General features: G+C 42.5%; 1 protein-coding gene across 6 annotated transcripts in view; it reads left to right on the top strand.

Annotated features, from left to right (window-relative positions):
• The window catches only part of camsap1b (calmodulin regulated spectrin-associated protein 1b), a 32,444-nt gene extending 10,360 nt beyond the window's left edge, over positions 1–22,084 (top strand). The window contains exons 4-20 of one of the 6 annotated variants that reach the window (XM_088076490.1): positions 4,085–4,246; positions 5,814–5,894; positions 6,321–6,353; positions 6,913–6,972; positions 9,865–10,006; positions 10,277–10,416; positions 10,663–10,759; positions 11,886–12,042; positions 12,537–12,622; positions 12,737–12,821; positions 13,396–15,697; positions 15,864–16,000; positions 16,406–16,620; positions 17,929–18,031; positions 18,184–18,296; positions 18,562–18,680; positions 19,818–22,084. In XM_088076490.1, coding sequence (XP_087932616.1) covers positions 4,085–4,246; positions 5,814–5,894; positions 6,321–6,353; positions 6,913–6,972; positions 9,865–10,006; positions 10,277–10,416; positions 10,663–10,759; positions 11,886–12,042; positions 12,537–12,622; positions 12,737–12,821; positions 13,396–15,697; positions 15,864–16,000; positions 16,406–16,620; positions 17,929–18,031; positions 18,184–18,296; positions 18,562–18,680; positions 19,818–20,114 — 4,329 coding nt within the window. In that variant the 3' untranslated portion in view covers positions 20,115–22,084. The remainder of the gene's footprint in view (positions 1–4,084; positions 4,247–5,813; positions 5,895–6,320; positions 6,354–6,912; positions 6,973–9,864; positions 10,007–10,276; positions 10,417–10,662; positions 10,760–11,885; positions 12,043–12,536; positions 12,623–12,736; positions 12,822–13,395; positions 15,698–15,863; positions 16,001–16,405; positions 16,621–17,928; positions 18,032–18,183; positions 18,297–18,561; positions 18,681–19,817) is intronic. The other 5 variants (XM_088076488.1, XM_088076486.1, XM_088076489.1 and 2 more) reach the window with 5 other exon arrangements.
• The last annotated feature ends 140 nt before the right edge of the window (positions 22,085–22,224 follow it).

Here is a 22,224-nt window from a genome sequence, read left to right as displayed (position 1 = left end):
ACGTCACAGTGTAGTGAATGAGCAGTCCGCCCCTTCCTCTTCTGTAGCAATGATATCCGATGTCTCGCAGTTTCACCAAGAGCACTTCTCACAGGATAGGATGAACGCCAACCAGCTCACTTGCTCTCAGCCATCTTCCTACCCTTTTGTTACCATGGAAACCAGCAATAGTGTTGAGCGGGCCTCCTCTCTGCAAGCTGTGGCGAGTCGGGGATGTGCGTCTGCTTTTCCTGCGAGCGGGCTGACAAAATAATCCACGCGGGCCTGTGTGTAAGCAGCCAGACACAAAGCCCGGTGAGGGGATGGAAAATCCAGAGCAGGACACTGCTTATCTCTAATAGACTGTTGGATCCCCCCCTCCCAGTTTGCTGACTTGACAAGGCGTTTCCATAGCAACTCACATTTTTGTATGTGTGTGTTTGTGTGAATGAAATGGATTTTGTACCTGCAGACAGTTCCTTTGCACCTTGTCTGACTCTTGTTGGGGCAACAGCTGTGGGCTTGTAAAACCTTGAGAAGCTAGCCATCCTCTTGAGTCCACTTAAACCTGTGTGTGTGTGTGTGTGTGTGTGTGTGTGTGTGTGTGTATGTGTGTGTGTGCGTGCCTGCAGTCTGCCTGTCATACACAAAGACAGCTCAGGGCAACAGCAGTCCTCTCCATGGGGCTCCATGCTGCGCTGATGAAGGGCAGAGTGAATGTTGGAAGAGAACCAAAGATTTAACAGCCCCTCATGCTGTTATATTTGCCCTTTTGTTGGTCTATTTAACACTTCTTATTGACACTTAGGTCGTAAATGCAGTGCACCTTTTTTATGTTCAGTAATTTCACATTTTCTATTTCTGCATGTTGCACATTGATATGTTAAGACCCTTGTCCTCATATTAAACTGCACATCAAACTTTTTATGCATTTCGCCCCTACCTGTGCATGAAAACTAGCACCTAACAGATGGTTTATTTTTTAAGCAGACATATATTTAAAATAAAATCAGAGTTTGGCTAAACCTGAATTATACTTATCCTGAATTATGGCAGAACAACAACAGTTGTCATCAGATCTGCCAATGTAAAAGCAACAAGAATTTATTCATAAAGGTCCAGTGTTTAAGATTAAGGGGGATTAAGAGTCATCTAACAGAAATGATCGTAGATTATAATCAACTGAAACTTCTCCTGGTTAGGATTTCTTCAGTGTTTCTTGTACTTTATCGTATCGTTCAGGAGGTTTTTACCAGGGGCTGAATTATCCACAGGGGGCTCATCTTCTCCAAAACAAATGGACACAGTGATTTAAACTGACTAAAACACTGAATAAATTTGTGTTTCTTCAGTGCTTTGTGGCATGGCACCTTCTAGGGTAACCTCGGCCACCAGTGCCACGTGCAGTGTTAAAAGCGCTTTTTTCTCTGATAAATTAAGATCCATTATTCTTGAGGTTTTTACTAGGTGCCAAATTATCCACAGAGGTCTCTTCCTCTCCAAAACGAAGGGACCAGTTGATTGAGACCAGTAAATACCCTAAATGAAGCAGTGTCTCATGCAAAATTCAGTGATTGTTATTATTCATTTTTAATGCACTCATTTCAAGGTGTTTCTAACAACACTTGCTGCTGCAAAAGCTCAAATGGCCCTATCTAGAGCCAGTGTTCGGTTCGTCTGTTCGGCGCTATTGTAGAAACATGGCGGTGAAACATAGGGATCACCCTAGACAAGGACCCACTCCCTATGTAGATTTAAAGTCATTCTAAGGTAAAGAAAACATACCAACTCTCATTTTTAGGTGATTATACACCAAAGAAAACATGGTTATTGTATTATATTTCATTTCTGCTAATATATCCCCCTAAAACCTACACACTGGACTGTTAAGCCTTAATGATTGAATCTCCTTCGACAACAGACTCAAAACATCTCAGAAAAACAGAAACGACTGTGTGAGCAAATCCAGTTGAGCAGCCGTTAGCTTCCTTCATGTACAGTCTACATCCTTCCTTTATGAATTATCTTTCCTCTTTCACAGTCTAGGTTTGTCTGGAAGTAGATTTCCACTGTTATTGTCCATGTAGGTCGTGTTGTGGTGAAAGCTCTGAATAGCTCTCATTCGTTATGTTAACGAGCCTAATCTCTGAGCACTTCCATCACGAATTGGATTAGGCCAGCACCACGTTACACAAAGCACTGATTGAAACAATGAATGTATTTGTTTTGTCATGGATTTAGCATTGTTGCATTGTTGTGATGTTGTGGACAAGGGAAAAGCCTTAGTGACAGACTTTCACACAAAAAGAGATTCAGAAAAAGAGACTGACCACATAAATTGGGTTTTGCCGGCAGGGGAGAACAATTTATTAGTGTTTGGCCTGTGTTAATTCCCACCGTGTCTATCAAGAAGCAATAATTTGACTGGTTGGCACCAGGTGTGAGGTCATTTGGAGGAGGGATGCCCCTGCTGGGCCTCCTTGATTTCATTAGGATAAAGAAAGTGGGTTTAACGGACACCCATTGTGCTGAATGAGAGGTGTCACCTTTGATTACACCATGGCAGGTTATTTAAGGCTACACGGTTGTTTAGGAACCTCAGGATTGTCCTACTAGAGCTCTGAATTAGACAGCATCCTTATCCATTAATCACAGACATTTATCCACATCCAGCGCTAAGCTTGTGACAGTCGTCGATGTTACCATCATTAAATGATGTTCGGGCATATAACATATAAGACATAAAATACCTGGCAGTGCTTTCTAAACAATATCAGTGACATAAAATGGCAATAATAATAATTTACTGTCCCTTTTATACGGCGGTAGGTATTTTCCTCTGCACTGAGGGTAAGGAGTGGAGGACCCCTTTGTCTCCCCAGTTTGTGGACATTTTTGACTGCTGTTCTTGTTTTAGTTCGTTGATAACTGCTGCTAGCTGCTTTTTAAATCTCCGGGCGATAAATATGCACGTAACACGTCACCAAAACGTCACAACTGTCTTGTTCTGCCAGCTGTCCCTTTTATAGAGGCGTAGATTCAACTCTGTTGCTACCTAGCTGTAACATTCCCACCTTGAACAGACAGTGTAAAGGGGGCTACAGACAGTGCACCTATCATTACAGGTTACCACCGTTAAATGGTGTTCGGGCACACACCGATTACATTAGTTGCACACAGCCCCACGATTATTTTGCTTTTTTAATGGTTGAACAATAAATGCTCATTTTAAACTGAACATGTCTGCTTGTAGAGCAGCTGCAGGGTTTCAACACAGAGTAGCATGAGTAAGATTTTACTTATCATGTGACAAGAGTAAGGAGAATTGATTGACAAGACAGTGGTTGAGTGCTAATAGGGGACCTGATAATGTTAAAGGTACATTATGCAGTAAGTGTTAGCTACTGTTTGTAAACAGATTCGCCAGCTTTGTCTGCTTGGTGTTTTACACTTTATGTGTTTTTTCAGCGCTGTGTTTTATTATCAGCGGGAAATTTCCTCATCATGGCATCCCTACCCAGCAGTGGCTGATATGTCCCAGAATCCACTGCTCACTTACCTATTTTTATACCAGAATATGACAGTTCATTACCCACTAAATTAATGACCGCAATATGCTTGAAATAAACTAGTTCTTAGAAGAGACATCCTGACATGTCTGAAGGATGTTCATAACAAACACTTAAAGAGGAACCCTGTTCACTGATTTAACACATCAAAGTCTGTTTACAGGTCATGGGAAGCACTGCTGCATGAGAAGAATAAATGTTTGAAGTCTTTTGTGGCTTTACAGGGAGCTGTGCATAATCTGATGAATGTGATGTCTGCAGCTGGTAGTAAAGTCTCAGTTTCTATTAGTTCATACTTAAAAACACAAAAAATACACTTTAACTATTGTAGCATATTCCTCATTTGCTGGATTACAAAGTAAACATGATATCATACTCAGCACTAACAAGCTCCATAGTGTTTCATGTTGGTAAATCTGTATTAGACTTCAATTTCAGATTCTTCGCCTGCAGCTTTGATCTTAATTGCATTGGAAACTGGGAAAAAAATCCAATAAAATTGAATTGTCCTCTGTTTCTATTTCTCCCTCACCCAGAGCGCTCACATGCCCATGATCGATGCCCTGATGATGGCTTACACAGTGGAGATGATCAGCATCGAGAAAGTTGTGGCTTCTGTCAAGCGCTTCTCTACCTTCAGTGCCTCCAAGGAGCTGCCCTTTGACCTGGAGGACGCCATGGTCTTCTGGATCAACAAGGTGTTCACACAGACACATACACACAGCACAGAAAAAAGCAGAGCAGATGCAATACAAGAAACAAAGAACCACATATTTAACACATAAAACTTGCACTGAGTCAAGCGTTTCCATTCTCTGAATGTCTTGTCGATTATGATGCCAGGCTGCCACTCAGAAACATGTGGCCGGAACAAGCTGTTTTCCCGCTTACATCATAAACGACAGTGGCCCACTTGTTTTCTTGAGACCCAATGTTACTTGTGCTCAGAGAAAGGCCAACAGATAGGAGTGTGGATCTGGTGCACACACAAGAGGCTGAGGCTCATGTTGCACTCATCTTTCAATGAGTTGAAGGCCTGAGGCAGCGAAAGCCGTGATGCAGTGTCCATGAATCATCATGATGTCCCACACCAACATTGTCTGGGAGAAGGAAAGTGTCCATGTGTAATGGACAGTTTATTCCCAAGTGGGGCAATAAAAGATTATTATTTTCATTGATTATTAATTGTTGAACCTACAAAATGTCAGAAACTGTAATAACATCTTTGTGTACCAGTACTGGAGGTGGCTTGTTTTGGACTAACAGAAACTAGCCTCCCAAACTCTAAATAATTCGGACACGTAGTTAACTATTTGTAAAAATCTAACATATTTGGTACAAACGTGTGAGAAAGAGCTGTGCTCTGTCTGTGTGACCTCTCACTGAGATGTTAGTCTGCTCTGACGCAAGCCATTTTTTACACAGAGATGCTGTGACAGGGTCGCAATAAAAGCCATTTATTATGCCTGCTTTGTTTTTGTGTTTTTTTTTTAAACAGAACCAAGCAACACAGGCATCATGGTTCCCTAGTAATGAGATTTTAGATCAGGGTCCCTGTGGATCTTAAAGTATTAAAATATCTTACGTTAAGTTTTTGACATTTAAGGTTTAAAAATGTCCTTAAAATTCCTGGAATGTAGGAGGAGAGGTGTTAAATTAAATTTGGGCAGACAAATGAATGAGTGTGTCGATTCTTTGTTCAGTTTTTATGTTATATTTGACTGGTATTTTATATTCCACAACATTAACCATTTCACTAATAATGTCTGTTTGTATGGTAAATAGTTCTATATAAAACATATAACATGAAGACATAAGATACTGGGCATTGCTTTCTAAAAAATATCAGTGACATAACATGACAATTTTAGTTAGCCGATAACTGCTGCTAGCTGCTTTTTAAATCTCCGGGCGATAGGTCATGCACATAACACGTCATCAAAATGTCACAATGTCTTGCCCTGCCAGCTGTCCCTTTTATAAAGGTGTAGATTCAACTCGAACTTGAACAGGCAGTGTAGTGGGGAGGCTACAGACAGTGCACCAAAGACGGAAAAAAAACGTTAAAACGAGTATGCTAATCTTCCAAATTTAAGTCAAGGGAAGGGGTACAAATTTTATTTCCAAACCTGCTGCACATATGCAGATTTACGTAAGCTTGGTAACTACAGAGCATGTAAACGTGGTTAAATTTGCTTAACCTTTTCTGTGTACGTTTTTTGAGCACAAGCAGACATACTGAGTATGTCATTTTCTCTTCTGCAGGTGAACATGAAGATGAGGGAAATCACAGAAAGGGAACACAAAGTCAAACACCACCCCCTGGAGTCCCCAAGTCACCAAAAGGTAAAACCACTGACACTGTCTCCCAGTTGCTTCTTTTACAGGAGAGAAATCTGTGGGGGACAAAACCTTAAAAACCAGAGCTAAAACGGCCTGCAGATTTCTGCTGGTAGCTCCGTATATATGGCTCTCTGGAGTAAGTCCTTTATTAAAAACATTTTCCTCATTAGTCTTAATCCAGGTGTCATTGCAACAAAATATTTTTATCAGGCAAAAACTTAGTTCAGCCAGTGACCGGATCCTCAGTTTTGATAAGGAATGTTTCTCCCTAAAAGCATTTTGGAGTTGTTCTGACCCTGCTCTCTTTTTCTCTGTTTAAACCGGAAGCAGATCCGATCCTTTTGTCTGTGACCTCTGACCTGTTAATCTCTCTGCTCCTGTTCCTCATCTGTCCCTCCCTCCCCTCTCTTATCCCTGCAAACTGGATAGTCTCCCTCCAAATGGTATTGGAAGCTAGTCCCTGTAAGTTGGATGCCAGTCCCCCCCCTCCCTCGCCCATAACCCCATTTTCGTTCCCCTCTCCCCCTTGCACGCATAGTTCTGTGTTGATGTGCGCGCACACTCCACCATGGCACATCCAAGCTCATTTTGTGCTGCTTGTAGCCAGTGTGTCAGCAAGGGGGAGAAAGCTGACAGTTATTTTCTTGTTTGTTTTTTTTCCTCCTTGTGGCAAATATGTCACACAGGTGTAAGGTTGTTCTGACCTTTTTGAAGTGTTCGAACGATATTCTTTTAGCTATGCAATTTGTGCTGCTATCTCATTTCAAGCTCAAGTAGGCCATGTGGATTCGCTGTGCGTGTGTGTATGCGTGTGTGTTTGTGGTATTTGCTTGCCCAGGGGGAATCAGAGGGAATCCATGCCTACACCTCTCCTTTGCTTTGCAGTCCCATCCCTGGCCACCTCCTCTCACTGATCTGCTTTGTCATTCCCCCTCCGGTCTCTCTCCTCTGCTCTCACACACTGTTGCCTCTGTGCACACGGTCTCCTCTGACAGTATCTCTGCTCTCTCGTGTGTGTCAGCCTGATGTCATGCACGAGCTGGCCCACCGCATGCTGGAGCCAGAGGAGCACTCCGCAGCGGTACTGTTTTCCCTCTTAGTCAGGAGAAGACCCCTCATGTAGAGCTTACTTTGCAGTAGAGCTGCTTTAGTTTGGTTTGTAGTTTTCACTTGTAACTTGTGACAAAAGCTGCCTCAGTACATTTGGTATAATGTCGTGGAGTTGCTTTTCAATACACTGCAGATGCTTAAGATTAAATGTCAAGAAAATGCTGTACATGTTGTGAGATATAGAGATGGATATATTTTTAACTGCTGGGCTGTGTTGTGCTGTTTGTGATCTTTTTAAGTTGTGCGTAGTCGTCTCATAGTTTCACCAGATTTGTGGTAGTTTGGCATGTTTGATCAATTTATGTTACAAATCATCGGGGCTCTAGACTGTGACCAAAATGGTCATGTGGGACCATCTTTTGTCAGTGTGCAAGTTAAAATTTAATGTGGTTGCATTAATTCAATTGCATAATGTAGACTAAAGTACGGACAGTCAAACAGATTTACAAACAGAGTGACAGCTGAGTCATATGAACAGGTCTAACATGGGTTGAATTCTGGTGTGTCAAGTGTCTGAATCCTCACAGCACTGCATTTTTCGAAATTGATCTTCTGGTCACATACCTTGCTGAATGCAGGCATTGTCTAACCTGCTCTTCCTCTACTTGCAGATGTTGTATTCATACAGCTGAAGTTAAATACAGTAACTACTATTACTAATGGCAGAACATTATCAGCGTTAAGTAACCAGGTATTTTGGTAAGTTCAGTGGAGAGATTAGGGATAGCCTCAGAGAGACTCCGGACACACAGCCAAAGCAGTGCATTTTTATTAATACATTTTTTTGGCTATAATTTAAAAAAAAATAATAATAATTAAAGTCCCAGGGATGACATCTTTCTTAAGCTGACACAGAAGTTGACGTCATCCTGGTTCCCTCGTCAATAGCTTATGGGATTGTTCCATTGGATTTTGGGTCATTGCAGAAAATAAGCTTTGCTCAAAAAAATGATGATTCTTCAATGTTTTGTTCAGCAAGATAACTTCCCCAAATGAACGCCACTGTTATGATTTTTGAAGCTTAAATACAATCGCCCGAAATAAAAAGCTAATGTGAGGCTATAAACAAACCACACTATGGTTGCATCGTCAACGCTACAAGGCTGTAAAGTCGTGTTTGGCACAGCTCGGCGAGATGATGTGCAGTAGTCTCATTTAGCCACTTATTAGCAACCGCCTTTTTTAAGACACATAAGGGCTTCAAAGTTCATGAGTGATTTATTTACTTATTTTAGGCATCTAACCAAAAATGTATTTAAAAAAAACCACTGACTTTGAGAGGAGGGAACAGGAGATGCTGAGATGCTAACTGATTTAAGGACTTTTAGGACTCATTCATGGGGTTCTCTTTCATAAAGAACAAAAGGGTGAGATCGAGTCATGTGCTGATGTGATAAACAGCGAAAGTTGGTGGCACCAGTGCTACCAGTAGAAAAGTTAGTCTGGAGCCCTAAATACAGTTTGATCTTTTTTGTTTCAGATTTAAAGTTCTTACATTGGAGTATATAGCCTGACCCAGATTGAATTTTTGAGGCCAACACTGAAACTGATATTTTAAAGGTTTAGTCATTTTTTTCATATAACATAAACTATCATGATAAAGATTTCTTAGACGTGTCTTTTTTTACATACTGAGCAAATCAACTTCAACAATCAATCGACAAATTATGCTAGGTGACACTTTTGAAATAACCTCAAACCTAGCTTGGTATTACTGTACCACAGTTTTTTTTGTTTGTTACCAATGAAACTAAATATTCACAGATACACTATATCTACAAAAAGCATATATTGGCTCTATCAAAATAATTTCCCCATCTGCATCAAGTGATTCAAATATCATGCATGTCTCTTCACATTGAAAGACTACAAGACTAATTCAATCTGCTCTCTATGCAACTTTGATAAATTTTCTTTGTGCATCTTTTACAAGCGCCACAGAGAATATGACATTGACATGTCATTGCATAGGGAGCGGTGTTTCCATTTGTATGGGGTGAATATTTGTAAGTCATGCAGAAGCATTTGAAGTGACAAGCAGCAGTACCAGTCAGTACAGTCTTTTTTGGCATCCTGCGCGGTTTGTTTATGTTGCTCCAAATTATATGTAAGAACTCTATTTTTAGTTTCTCTAATGGTGCATATGTAACAATGTTTGGCCTTTATATGTGCTTTTTCAGTTTGATCACAATACAGAAAATGCCCGTCCTTACCAGCTGCACAGAGTATGTATCCCAAACTAATGCAGCTGGGGTGAGTGAGTTCCTGTACTTACTACACACTCATTTCCCATAAGTGGGCCAGTGATTACCCCAGTTTCTCTCCCAGTCAGCTGGGTCACGTTGCCTAGTTTGACTGGGTTCCACCGCCAGCTGCCTTCCCACTATGGCCTGAGGGAGGCTGACCTTCCACTCTGTGTTGTTCATGTCGCTGATCTAACACCTTCACCTCCATCTCCTCACAGTTAACCAGGTCTTCAGGGTTCTCCCTAAACTGGGTAATCGCAAGATTTAGCTTCTTTTTCTTCTGAACGTTACACAAAACCTTCTGATGAATTCAAAGAGAAGTATCAGCTCATAAAAAAAAAAACAACTTTTGCTTTGAAACTCGAGGGGAGAACCTTGATATGTTGCTTAAATGAATAGCCTAGAGCATTAATTGAAGTCAAAACATCCGTGGTCAATATATGCCTTGACTAGTTCATATGTGAATCTCACAACAAAAGAGATTTGTACTTGTGACACTAGTCACTGCATTAAGGATGTTTTATGTGGTGTCATTCGGTGGTAGTGCCTTGGTGATATGTGTTGCTGCTGTGGCTTTTCTTCTCATGAAACCCTCATCCTCTCCCTCTGGTGGTTAGGTACGGTATCGACGGGAGCACGCTTCAGGCCGACAGCTGCCCTTCTTCCCTCTGCTGGAAGACCTCATGAGGGATGTTTGTGACGGAGCTGCACTGCTTACAGTGGTCAACTACTACTGCTCGGACCTCATGAAGCTGGAGGGTAAAGCTGTGCTTGCATGCATGCACTTTCACACACTTGTGCCCACGTTCCATAGCTACATCTCACTAATTATCAGTTGCCCTCAAAGAATTCTTCAATGGAGAGCGTCGTGCTTTCCATGCTCACAGATTGAATTTAATATCCATGTGTGATTCTATTTTTGGCACTCGCACATGGCATACTGTCCCTGTCCAGTCAGTGTGACATTTAAAGCCATCAGGTCATCGAGTTGTGTTCCTATCTGACTCTGCTCTTTGCCTGTCTGATCAGATATTTGCCTGAAGGAAGTGCCCTCCATCGCTGATAGCCTGTACAACATCCAGCTACTCAAAGAGTTCGCCAACGAGTATCTGAATAAAAGTTTCTATCTGACAACGGAGGACATGCTTTACTCACCACTCGTTCTCAAGGTATAAAAAGTGACATGCTGTGTTATCATAAACATTTGCGATAAAAAGTTTTACCTTACATTACATGAAGCAAGCCATTATTTCAGGCAGCAACAGACATTGCCATTATTTTACCTGCTCAACTGGTTTGTAAAAAACACTTTTAATAGGTGGTGTTTGCCATTCTTGCTGTTGCTATAGGCTTTATCATGATCAACAATATGTATTCAAGTCTTTCTTAATGTGTTACTTGTGCTCTCTGTGCAGCATAATGTGATGGTGTTCATTGCTGAACTCTTCTGGTGGTTTGAGACTGTGAAGCCAGAGTTTGTGCAGCCTAGAGGTCTCCAAGAGTTCAAAGATGGTAAGCATCGCTATCTGATTTCTACACTCTGGATGCAAAATGAAAATATCGACAAAGCGACTAATTCCTCCAGACCTCAGGGGGCAGCATATGTACGCCTACAAGTGTTGTTGTCTTGTGTTAAATGCCAAATTAAAAAGAATAAAGCTTACTGGAGTGGAAGATTAACACCTGGAAGATGGCGAGTGTAGCTGCAGCAATAGCTCTGCCTCGACTTGTGGAAAAAAATGTTGTTTATTTTCCTGAGGACAGTGTATTTTGTTGCTACTAATGCCAGCAGTGTGACAAGGAGCCGAGTGTCTATCCTGCGCTAGGAGCTGCACGCTAGCCTTTTTTTCTTCTGTCTTTTTACAAGTTTAAAATGTTTAACTTCGGGTAAAATGCTGTGCTTGACACTGTCAATTTTGACCCAACTGTCCAATCGCATTGGAGGAGGGGCGGGACAAATAGCCTGCCACGATGACCAATTCCTACATCTTACATGTACATGTGCTGAATGACAACAACAGTTTAGGAATATTATGTTAATAAAGCATCATGTCAGACAATCAAAACATAAACTTCCCAATCAATTGAAGCAATACTTATAGCTGCAAACTCGTCACCCGGCAGTGAAATTTGCTGTTTTGAATGAAAAATGTCACCAGTGTTTTTCTTGTAGACCAGACTAGTAAAATTGTGTACTTTCACCTTTTTCTACCCACAGAGTTTTCATCTATGAAATATGAAAATCCAAGTTCAGATTGAAGAGATTTTTACAAATTCGCACTGAAGTGGATGCTAAGTTTAATTTTTGTTTGTGTCCATCTATACCAGTCCATATTTATCGATCAAATAACTCATTATGTTTTAAAGTTCATAGTCATTACAGAGAGGTAGCGAGAAGTTGCATCTTACTGCACCTATCAAGTTTTTAATTTATAAACAAAGTGGGGTATTTTCTTATTTGTTGGTGTTTTTCTTCAGAAGCAAGATTTGCCATGTTTACATCATTGGAAGTTGCCCTTTTTTAAAATTTGTATCACAATATAAAATGAATCATAGGCTTAGTTTTTGTAATGACAGCTAGCATCAGTCACTACAAGTTTTAACATGATCACCACCTCTTTCTTCCTCCTCTCCTCAGCTCGAGCCATAGCTCAGCCCAAGAGTGCCCGCCCATCAGTGCCTATCTCCAACGCCACCAAGCGCAGCTTCCTGGCCAGCCCTGGTGTGGCCGATAACCAGAGCAGCCCTGAAGTCTGTAACAGGTACTTCCTGCATCCTGAAGACTCTGATCCCCTGTAAGTCTTCTCTCACTTTCCTTCTCATTCCGCCTCGTCATGATCCTGTCTCCTAACCACCTTACAGTAGTCTGCAAGGACGGGTAGATATGCAGCAGTGTCTGACCTTTATTCTCATCATGTGACCTCCACCTTTAACCCTTTGTCTTCTCACCACACCAAATTTATTAACAATTTTCATGGCTGATTGCATTGTCTCAATGTCTGTGGGTGCATTGTCAGCGATTGTGTGGGGGTCTGAACGTTTAGGTTAGCTATCTTAAAGGGCACAGAGCTGTCACTTTCATACCACTTTTCTTCATGCAGTTTGTTTTCTGGTAAAGTGTTTGTTAAAGTTAAAAGAGAACTGAATGTGTTTGTGGAAAATGTCTTAACCCTGTGTTTTTGTTCAATCCATTATAGACTGTCTGCTATGCTGCTTTGCCAGTAATGTTTAAATGACAGATATGATTTTGTAACCTGCTAAAACAATTTATCTGTCTTTTTACTTTTAGCAAAGGGGGTCCAACCTTCAGTCCTTCCCACCCACTCCTGCCCCTCCGACAGAGGCAACAGAAGCAGCAAGGAGAAGATGGTGCAGGTAAGGAAGACACCCTTCATGACAACAAAAGTTGCAGGCTTTCTTGTCGTATGATGGTTACCAGCAGCTGTTTTTGCACTTATTCACTGCTTGTGTGTATGTGTTTCTGGTTAGGTCTCAGAAATCGCTCCAACTCCCTGACTCAGATGGACGGACAACCCAGAGGCTCTGTTGTTGCATGGCCAGATAAGAGGCAGAGGTACCGTAAAAATTTACAAACCATTATAGGCTCTAATCTAGAACAAATATTTGTTAGGAGTTGACTGAAACTGCCTTTTCAGGGCCGATACAGATATCAGGTATTAGCACTTAATCACACCGATAACCGATATTGGAACCAATATGCATTTACACAAAAAATAAAAATCTTTCTTTCAAAATTTAGAATTTGGAATAAGACAAACTCCAATAAAAATTTTAAATTAATAAATAAAAATAGCTTTCTGAGGTTTCACAAAGTAAACATTTCTCCTATGCTTACACTTTCTTTGCATTTTTTAATTAATGAATTTTATCAGCAATCATTAAAATAAAACGGCTATAGAGATAATAGGCAAAATGCCAAATATCGATATTGATTTAAACATGTGAGACATCCAGCATAATAATGAACTGAATATTTGGGGGTTTTTTACTCCATCTTTGTCCAGCTGAAAAGTACATTAGTGTAAGTGTTCATTTAAAAAAAAAAAAAATCTGTATATTTTATGCTGTGTATCATGTTGACTTCACAAGTGAGATTTTTCCCATTCTCTCTCTCTCTCTCTCTGCAGACCGCTGTCCACACTGAGCCCCTACATGTTTCATTCAGCCACAGACAGTGACGCCGACATTGCTTCTGGCGATAGTGTAAGTCTGGCTCGCTCCATAAGTAAGGACAGCCTGGCATCCAACGTCATCAACGTTACACCCAAACACCAGACTTCTGTCCATCCGCCTTCACAGGCCGCCGTCATGCGCAGAGTCAATGGCCACAGCCTCCTGGGCAACGTCAACATTGAGGATGAGGAAGAAACTCTGGCGGCAGTTGCCAGGACTGATGGTCCCGTCATCCCCAAGCGGGTTGACGGGATGCAAGCAACTGCCGCAGTGGGACCTTCTTCTGAGTCCAAACCTGCAACAGATAGCTTTTACTTAGAACCACTGATGCCTGCCGTGATCAAAACGGCTAAAGAGAAGTCTGTATGCCTAAACAAGGAGGAGGAGAGCGGAGAGGGGCCCCACTCTTCAGGGAGGGGCTCACTACGCCGAGGAGATGGATCTACGTCAGCTGTTCGAAGGAAAGCTCCCTGCGGCCTAAACCAAACCTTTACTCCTCCGAGTGAGGAGGCGGACTTATCAGAGGAGCCTCCTCAGAGTCAGGCAGGCTTTAGGCCCCCTGTTACCAGCAGTGTGGACCCCTCGACCAGAGAGCCAGCTGGGGGTTTCTACCTACACTCGGATTCTGAAGAACCAAAGTCTGGCCAGGGTCTGGACGCTGAGCTGGAAGACCTGGACGAAGAGGAGGAAGATCTGGATGAAGCTGTCACCACTAAAGACCCCAGCTGGCCGCCCAGGAAAGCCTTTAATGGAGACGATGAAGAAGAAGAATCAGCCAAACTCCAAGAAGACATGAATGTGAAAGAGCACGAGGACAAAGACATGAATGGCGGCAGCGGTCGCTCCAGCCCCTGCCTCAGCGGTCACTCCCAGGCCAGCAGCATGGCCAGTGGCAGTGTACGCATGACCTCATTCGCAGAGCGCAAAGCCCAGCAGCAGCGCTTCGGCAGCAACCACGACCTACGCTCCAGTGCCTCCAGCTCCCAAAGGACCACTCCAGATGGATCGGAGAGCAGCGGGCCCCTGGCCTCCTCCTGGAGGCTTAAAAGAGACCAGAGCCCCTCCTCACCCTTGGGAGGATGCAATCGAAGCGGCGATGGCAGCGGTGGTTCTAATGTACTTGCTTCTGAAATTGTCCAGCTCCGAATGCAGCTGGAGGAGAAACGACGTGCCATTGAGCACCAGAAGAAGAAGATGGAAGTGCTGTCGGCGAGGCAGAGGCAGAAACTGGGGAAGGCTGCTTTCCTGCACATCGTAAAGAAAGGTGGAGGCAAGAGCGACACATTACCCAACCCACTTAAAGCTGACATCTCTAAAGACGAGCTCGGTGGGGAGAAAGCACCATCAAGTAAAGATGATATGTGTGTTGACGCCCTCAGAGGGGACAAAGCGGTGGACGGGACCGCCCCGCCTGGTGCCTTAGAAGCAGACAAGAAAGCGAACAGTGGAAGCTTCTATCTGGAAGAAGAGTTGGACCTCAACGAGTGCAGCCGCTCCATCGATCTGTTGAACGAAGCCATCGGCAGCATCCAGCAACAGATGATGCAGCTGTCACTGCAGCAGGAGATGTTAATGAAACAGAATGTACAGTCCCCCCCTGGTGCAGCTCCTCCTCCTCCTGTTGACAAAAACGGTGACGCAAAGGCGGGAGGAAGCTTTCACTTTGTGGAGCACGGCTCCGGCACCAGCACCGCTCCCACCAGGAAGCCCCCCAAGCTGAGCTCAGGCCGGAGTTCTAGGTCTAAGCCATCAGAGCTGAAAATAGTGAAGGAGCAGAGCCGGCAGACTTCCAGGACCCTCACCCCCACCCAGAGTGGCTCAGAGACATTACCACATGCGAGGCAGTTAGCTGGGGGCAGGTCCCCCAGGAGCGACCAGCCCGACAGCCCCAGAAACCCCATAGTAGGAGAGACAATCGACAGGCCGGGCTCTGGCCACATTCGGAGCGCCAACTTCCGCCTGCATGACGAGGCAAACGTACGTCTGCCGACCCGAGTGGACCTGAAGGTAATGGCTGCTCAAGAAGTGTCCTTTGACGAGTGCCTGTCCAGCACCCCGAGAGAGTCTGAGCTCAACTCTTCAGACGGTTCAGGGAAAGAAAACATACCATCAGACGAGGTGCAGCGCAACAAATCCCACCTGATTGAGGTCGATCTGTCGGAGCTGAAAGCCCCCGAGGAAGAGGAGGCTTCTCAGGACACGACGACAGAAGGAGGCGACGGAGAGCAGAAGTCCGTCATGGGCTTCTTCTTCAAGGTAATGCCTTTGCATGAAAATATAGATACATATTTTTTACAGGTATTTCACATTTTTTTACACCGATGGTGATAAAGTAATAACTTGTTAAAACTTATGTATTTTATGATGATCAACATAGTTCTATATTTCCAGTGAACTAAAGCTTCCTGTTTTCATGTTGTAGGACGAGCAGAAGGCAGAGGATGAGCTTGCTAAGAAGAGAGCAGCGTTCTTGCTCAAGCAGCAGAAGAAAGCTGAGGAAGCTCGACTGCGTAAACAACAACTAGAAGCCGAATCAGAGCTGAAACGAGATGAAGCCAGGTAACTTATAGGCCTAGGATGGAAATATATATACAGCATAGTATTGTGATATTTTGCACGGCAATATTGTATCAATACATGGGTGCCAAATGTACATTTTTTCATGATAAAAATTAGATAATGCAAATGCTTTTTCAGTCCACCAGATACATTTTGCTGCAATAAAAGTGACTGAGTGATTTAAAAAAAAATGTTGGCTAACTAGTGTGTAGTTGAAAAGAGAAATTCTAATATCTAGTAATACATGTTATCGTAATACTCAGTATATTGTAACAAATTTAAAATTACAATAATATTATATTTTGACTTAAGTATCATGATGCTATTGTATCGGGGGGCATCTTGTGATTCCCACCTCAAGTGACTTACAACAGCTTAAATTCAGCTGTTTTGTTCCAATACTAGACGGAAGGCCGAGGAGGACCGCCTGCGTAAAGAAGAGGAGAAGACACGGCGGGAGCTGATAAAGCAGGAGTACCTGCGGAGGAAGCAGCAGGAGATGTTTGAGGAACAAGGCCTCGTGAAGCCCAAAACCCCCAAACCGAAGCAGAAACACCGACCCAAGTCCGTCTTCAGAGAGGAATCCTCCAGCGATACTTTCTCAAAGTGCTCTTCCACACGTAAGATCATTGGTTTGACATTGAGCTGTTACATTTTTCTTTACATGTCTCAGCACAGTGCTTTTTTTTCTTACAGCTGAGCTGTGGGGCACAGTGGCTTACTGACAGTTATTTTACTGCAAATATGACATGTCCTGCAGTTATTAATACCACATGAATGCTAACATGACTGAGATTCGTCTCTGGCACCAGTGTCTTGGCACTTCTTCAGATTAAATATTGGGTTAAATATCAAATAGAGACACACTGAAGGTAGTTGAGGATTTTTTTCTGGCTTTCCCTCAGTGTTTTATAATGGAAGTTGTGCCTGAAACAAAGACTGGCACTGCTAACATCATAGAAACTACTACACACAAATAACAATTAAATAAAGCAATAAACTTGTAGAGAAAGTCAGAGACAGTATTTCATGCAAAATTCCATATATTTAAGTTTTTTTATTGCTCAGGGCGCCATCGAATAACTGAAGTGATTAGAAGGAGATTTTTCTGGTATATCCAAATTGTGTCCAGATTGATTTTAATAAGTCTGGACAAAAAAAAACAAAGAAACAAATAAACAAAAACACATAAAATATTATTTTTGTAAATCTGATCCAAACACATTTGGAGGCGGTTTAAAATGTGTTTCAATTAGATTTTTACAGAGGAATTTAAGTCCAGCTGCTCTGGCAGCTCCAGTCATATTTCAAAGTGTCTCTAAACACAACATGCCATGACAATGACAAACCCAGAGTGATGGAAGTGCTGAGGAGATCCATGCTGCTACAACACAGCGCTAAAGAGGACAACATGAGGAAAAACAGTCTGCGGACAGACGCCAAAATAATTTTAGGTGTCAAAAGATGGACTAATATTTTTCATGCCTCTGTTGGAAAGCCGCGTCACCAGTGTTGCTATGTAGTTGTTGTGTTAATACCACAGCAACCCATGCAGATCGGTTGGTGATGTCTGGGCACACAGATAATTCTTTTTACTTATAAATAACAGTGTGGACTGTCTGTCCACAAAATCTGATCTAAATAGCAAATGCAATTTTCCTGCACTCTGGCGTGCTATCTTGACTTAATCAAGGATTTTCCACCTTTGGTCCTCATTTGAGTTTGTCGTTTAATTTATCCATAACATTAAGTTGCAATATTTACAAAAAACCACGGCAAGTTTGACATACAAGATATTAGATACATTCAGTCATGTTATTGTGTGTACCTGAAATAGAGTATGTCCTGTGGATCAAGTAACTGTATTTAGCAGTTGCTTCTAAGGTGACACTGTATTTTTACTAAATAATAATCTCTGCTTCACACAGCTGACAACCTGAGCAACGCCCAGTCAGGCTCCAGTCTGTCTTTGGCCTCCGCTGCGACCAACGAGGCCGACAGTGTCAACTCTGGAGGGGCTGGCTCCCAGCGGTAAATCACTCACACAAATATATATTTTGTTTGCTTTTGGGCTTTTGCTTTAACACATTCTATGCATTGCTTATGTTTAAGATTTTACGTATTTATAGTATTTTCTTTTACCTTGCTGCTCAACCGATACCACCTGTCCTTATGTCCTCCAGCTGTGACTCAGTGGAGTCGTTTCCAGGCACTCGTAACAACAGTCGAACTGCAGAAAGAGACTGGGACAACGGCTCCACTGCATCCTCCATCACGTCAATGGCTGAATATACTGGTAAGTGCACTTTCTTTTTATTATAACAGACTTGCTGGTGTGTTTTTCGGTTATCCATTGATCATTGAAGAAAAGATCAATATGTTGCCGCACAGTAAACATGGCCAGTCAAGTTTTGTCTGTCTTAATTTTCAGAACACAATATTTGGATATTCGTTATTTGTGACTGTTGTTTGGTGTAGACTTGTTAGCTGCAGTTAATTTGTAATTATCTGACTATTTGTTACACAATACCTCTGTGGTCTAACTAGCTTTTCTCATTCAGGTCCCAAACTATTCAAGGAGCCCAGTGCCAAGTCGAATAAGCCAATCATCCATAATGCAATCTCCCACTGCTGCCTGGCTGGCAAAGTCAATGAGCCTCAGAAGAACCAGATCCTCGAGGTCAGCTCTCTGCCAAACACGCACCAATTTAATCATTTTCTTCTGCTCTTATAATTTTACACCCAGTTAAAAGGATGTGACCAGTACATCTGACTGTACTCACCATGTTCTAACTTCTGCAACACTCATCTTTTGGCAACATGACTGGAACATTATTGTGGTAAACTCCACTCGTACAATGAGGATTTATTTCCTCTAAAATGGCAAAACCTGAAACATGACCTTGCAGACAATCAGTGTAGGTTAAACACAGCTTTCTGGACATTTATGGGGTATAAACTGGCTGTGGCTCAGAGGTAGAGTGGGTCGTCATCTAGTTTGAAGATTGCCGTTTCGATCCCCAGCTCCTCCAGTCAACATGTCAAAGTATCCTTGGGCAAGATACTGAACCCTAATTTTTTATTTTTTTTAGTAATAGTATTACTCTCACTCAACAGTGTTTCTCAACATTCAGCTGCTCCGTCTGTGCCCAGAGTACGCTCTGCGCTCCCAGTGTAGTGAATAACTGAACGGTACATATATTTCAATAGCACTCCTCATGAACTGTCCAGCTCCAATAACATAAAATCAAAACATGGCGGCAGATGCTGATATTGTGGTGGGCCGCCACAAATAAATGAATGTGTTGGAGATGCTGAAGCACACCATTACGCTGTTTTGCGTAATGTTTTGTCTCATACAGATGTGCAAGGAACTCGTTCAGTCATCTCCCACTTGATGATGTGATGAAAGTGATGAAAATGTAACTGAGTTCACAGTAATCATCTGTCCAAAGAGTAACTGCCCCATTGCTGTCAGTCAGCGGCGGATCAGGAGTGAACGTCCTCTGCGTGTTTGATACAGGTATCATATCAGGCAGAAGCTGCGAACTGTTTACACAGCCAGCTCAGGCACCTGTGATTATTTTAATTTTCACCCCCTTACTGCCTGCATTTAGTTCATTTTTACCCATGCCCATACTCGTGAATTTATTTAACTATTATACATCTGTTAGACAGCATTTTTTCTGTTATTCTTGGGGGTAATTGACCCAGTGCGGGACTCTGACACAAGGTTAGTAAATAATATACAAATGATCATTTTAGTTATTCCTTAAATAACTTTTTCTTTCTTCTGTTTAACCTCTGTCCCCACTAGGAGCTGGAGAAGTGCGAGTCTAACCACCTGATGATCCTGTTTCGGGACGGTGGCTGCCAGTTCCGGGCGCTCTACTCGTACTTCCCCGACACCGAAGAGATCCAGAAGCTGACCGGAACGGGACCCAAGAGCATCAGCAAGAAGATGATCGATAAGCTGTACAAGTACAGCTCCGACCGAAAGCAGTTCACCGTCATCCCCGCCAAGACTGTGTCAGTCAGCGTGGACGCCCTGACCATCCACAACCACCTGTGGCAGGCCAAGAGAAGTGCTGTGCCAAAGAAAAGCGGGAAATAGCAGATTTTAAACCCTTCTGTCATCCAAATCATCATCTTAACCCCATCATGCTTGTTTCCTAAACAGACTGCTTTGATTGATGCCCACAGCCAAGCTCACCGCCATGAAACCTACTCTGGAGAGGACACATTTATGGGCATGTGGTCCTCTGTAGGTGGACCCAGGCAGAAACAAGGGAAAAGGTATGTGTGTGTGTATGCGTGTGTGTGTCACAGGTGGTCTGAGGGACTGGTGCTTGCAACAGAAAGAGGAATGCCGGCTGAATTTGCTTCTTCTCCCCCGTGATCTCTCTGCGATCTGTTCGGGTGTCTTTCGGTCCGGCTCCTGTTTTTTTTTACGACGACCACAACTCAAGCACGTGGCATTTTTTTTCTTCCTGTCTCTCATATGTGGTGGATGTTCATTTTTACATGAAGTATTTATTAGTTCAGCACTGTCATGGTCGAGAGCTCAGCTGCAGCACTAAAGTCCTTCCTTGTCTCCGCCTCTCCTTCGGACATTTGGAAAAGAGGAGGAGACGCTGGGAGGAATTCTGTTGCTCTTTTCAGAAAATCCGAAACAAGGGACCTTTGTCTAACCCTTTATGATTGTCGGGCCGCTGTTGTCCCAACACAAAACAACAATCTCTTCCTGCGTGGACTGTCGAATCTGTCGAATCAGGCTGGCATTGCCGATTTTGCCTCACCAGGGATCTCCAAAAAACACACACAAAAAAATCCTGCTGCTCTTGACTGTCTTCTTCTTTTGTCACGGGGGAGCTCCTCAGGTCTCCCTTCGACATCCGTTGGCCTTTCACGCATCGTGGTACTATCGTCTATTTATTCAACCGCTTTTTAAACTAGACGCTGATCGTGTAGCACTGGATATGTGTATAGCAAAAAAAAAAAAAAAGAAAAAAAAAGAAATTGACGGTCATTTTAAATACTTTTATTTGTCAATAACATCCTTTTTCTCAAGGGTGTCAAAAGAGGGCGAATGATAGGTTTTGGTACAGAAATGATGCTTTTTTTGTTTTTGTTTTTTTCGCTTTTTTTGTTTTTTTAAATTTTTATTATGATTAAAGCAATGTGGTATAGAGTCTGAGCTGATGTTATGTGTTTTCATCATAACGGGAATTCTCTGATGTTTAGAGCTTAGTTGTGTTTTCTCTCCACTGGGCACTCTTGAATTGTCCTGTATAAAGGTGCACTCATGAACACTTGTCGACGGCTTCTTTCATGCAATGTAACTCCCTAAACTCGCCCTTCTCCTTCCCTCCCTGAGTGTTTTTGTCGGCCTGTCCCATCTTTATCCACGAGAGCAGCACACTCTTGTTGTGAAGGGTGTTTTCGCTCTGTAACCGCTTCGAATGACAGTATTTGATATATTCACAAAGGGGTTTGTGTGTGCGGGCGGGCGGGGGACTGTGGTTCAGTTAACATTAAAGAACATTCCTCCAAGGTGTTGACAAACACTGCCACATCGTCTCTCTTCTCTCTGTCTTTAAAAAATCAAAGTGCTTTTTTAGAAACCGTTTGTTGGCCTCGAGAACAACCTGAAGTGTTGCACGAGCACTTTACTTTCTGTTTGTTTGGGAGTTTTACATTTTAAACAGGCGTAAAAACTAATTGAGAACACTGCTGTTAAAACTAAACCAAACACTAAGATTTAGTACTGACATGTAACGCTGAAGGCCTCCGCTGATATTGATACTACTGCTGTCTCCAAAAACAACGGAATACTTGATTTCTCGTTTGCTGCATTTGTTTTTGGTGGAGGAGGAGGTGGCGGATCTTTAATTGTATGCCAGTGTATTTTTGTTAACTAAAAGATTGTATTGGCATTTGGTCACCACTTTTTTTTGTTACACTAGTGTACTTTTCATCCTTGTTGATTTTATCTTTGATCCCATGCCATCTATTTATTTTAAAAATGGAAGCACTGAAACAGAATAAATTTCAAGTGAATAAAAGTCACATTTTTCATTTTTATTCTTTTCTCATGGCTCTCATTTGTCCATTTGTGAGACTCCACTGTTTGTTTTTTTGCTAGTTTTAGACACCGCACTGACTTTTAGGCTGTGGTTGGTAACTTTCATAAAAATAGCTTTCTGTAATATTTGCTGTAAATC

The sequence above is a fragment of the Plectropomus leopardus genome, chromosome 4 (assembly GCF_026936395.1).
Source record: "Plectropomus leopardus strain MGB_pleo_1.0 chromosome 4, ASM2693639v1, whole genome shotgun sequence".
Classification (NCBI taxonomy): Eukaryota; Metazoa; Chordata; class Actinopteri; order Perciformes; family Serranidae; genus Plectropomus; species Plectropomus leopardus.
The sequence above is the reverse complement of the archived record's forward strand: the minus strand, read 5'-3'. Positions and strand labels throughout refer to the sequence as shown.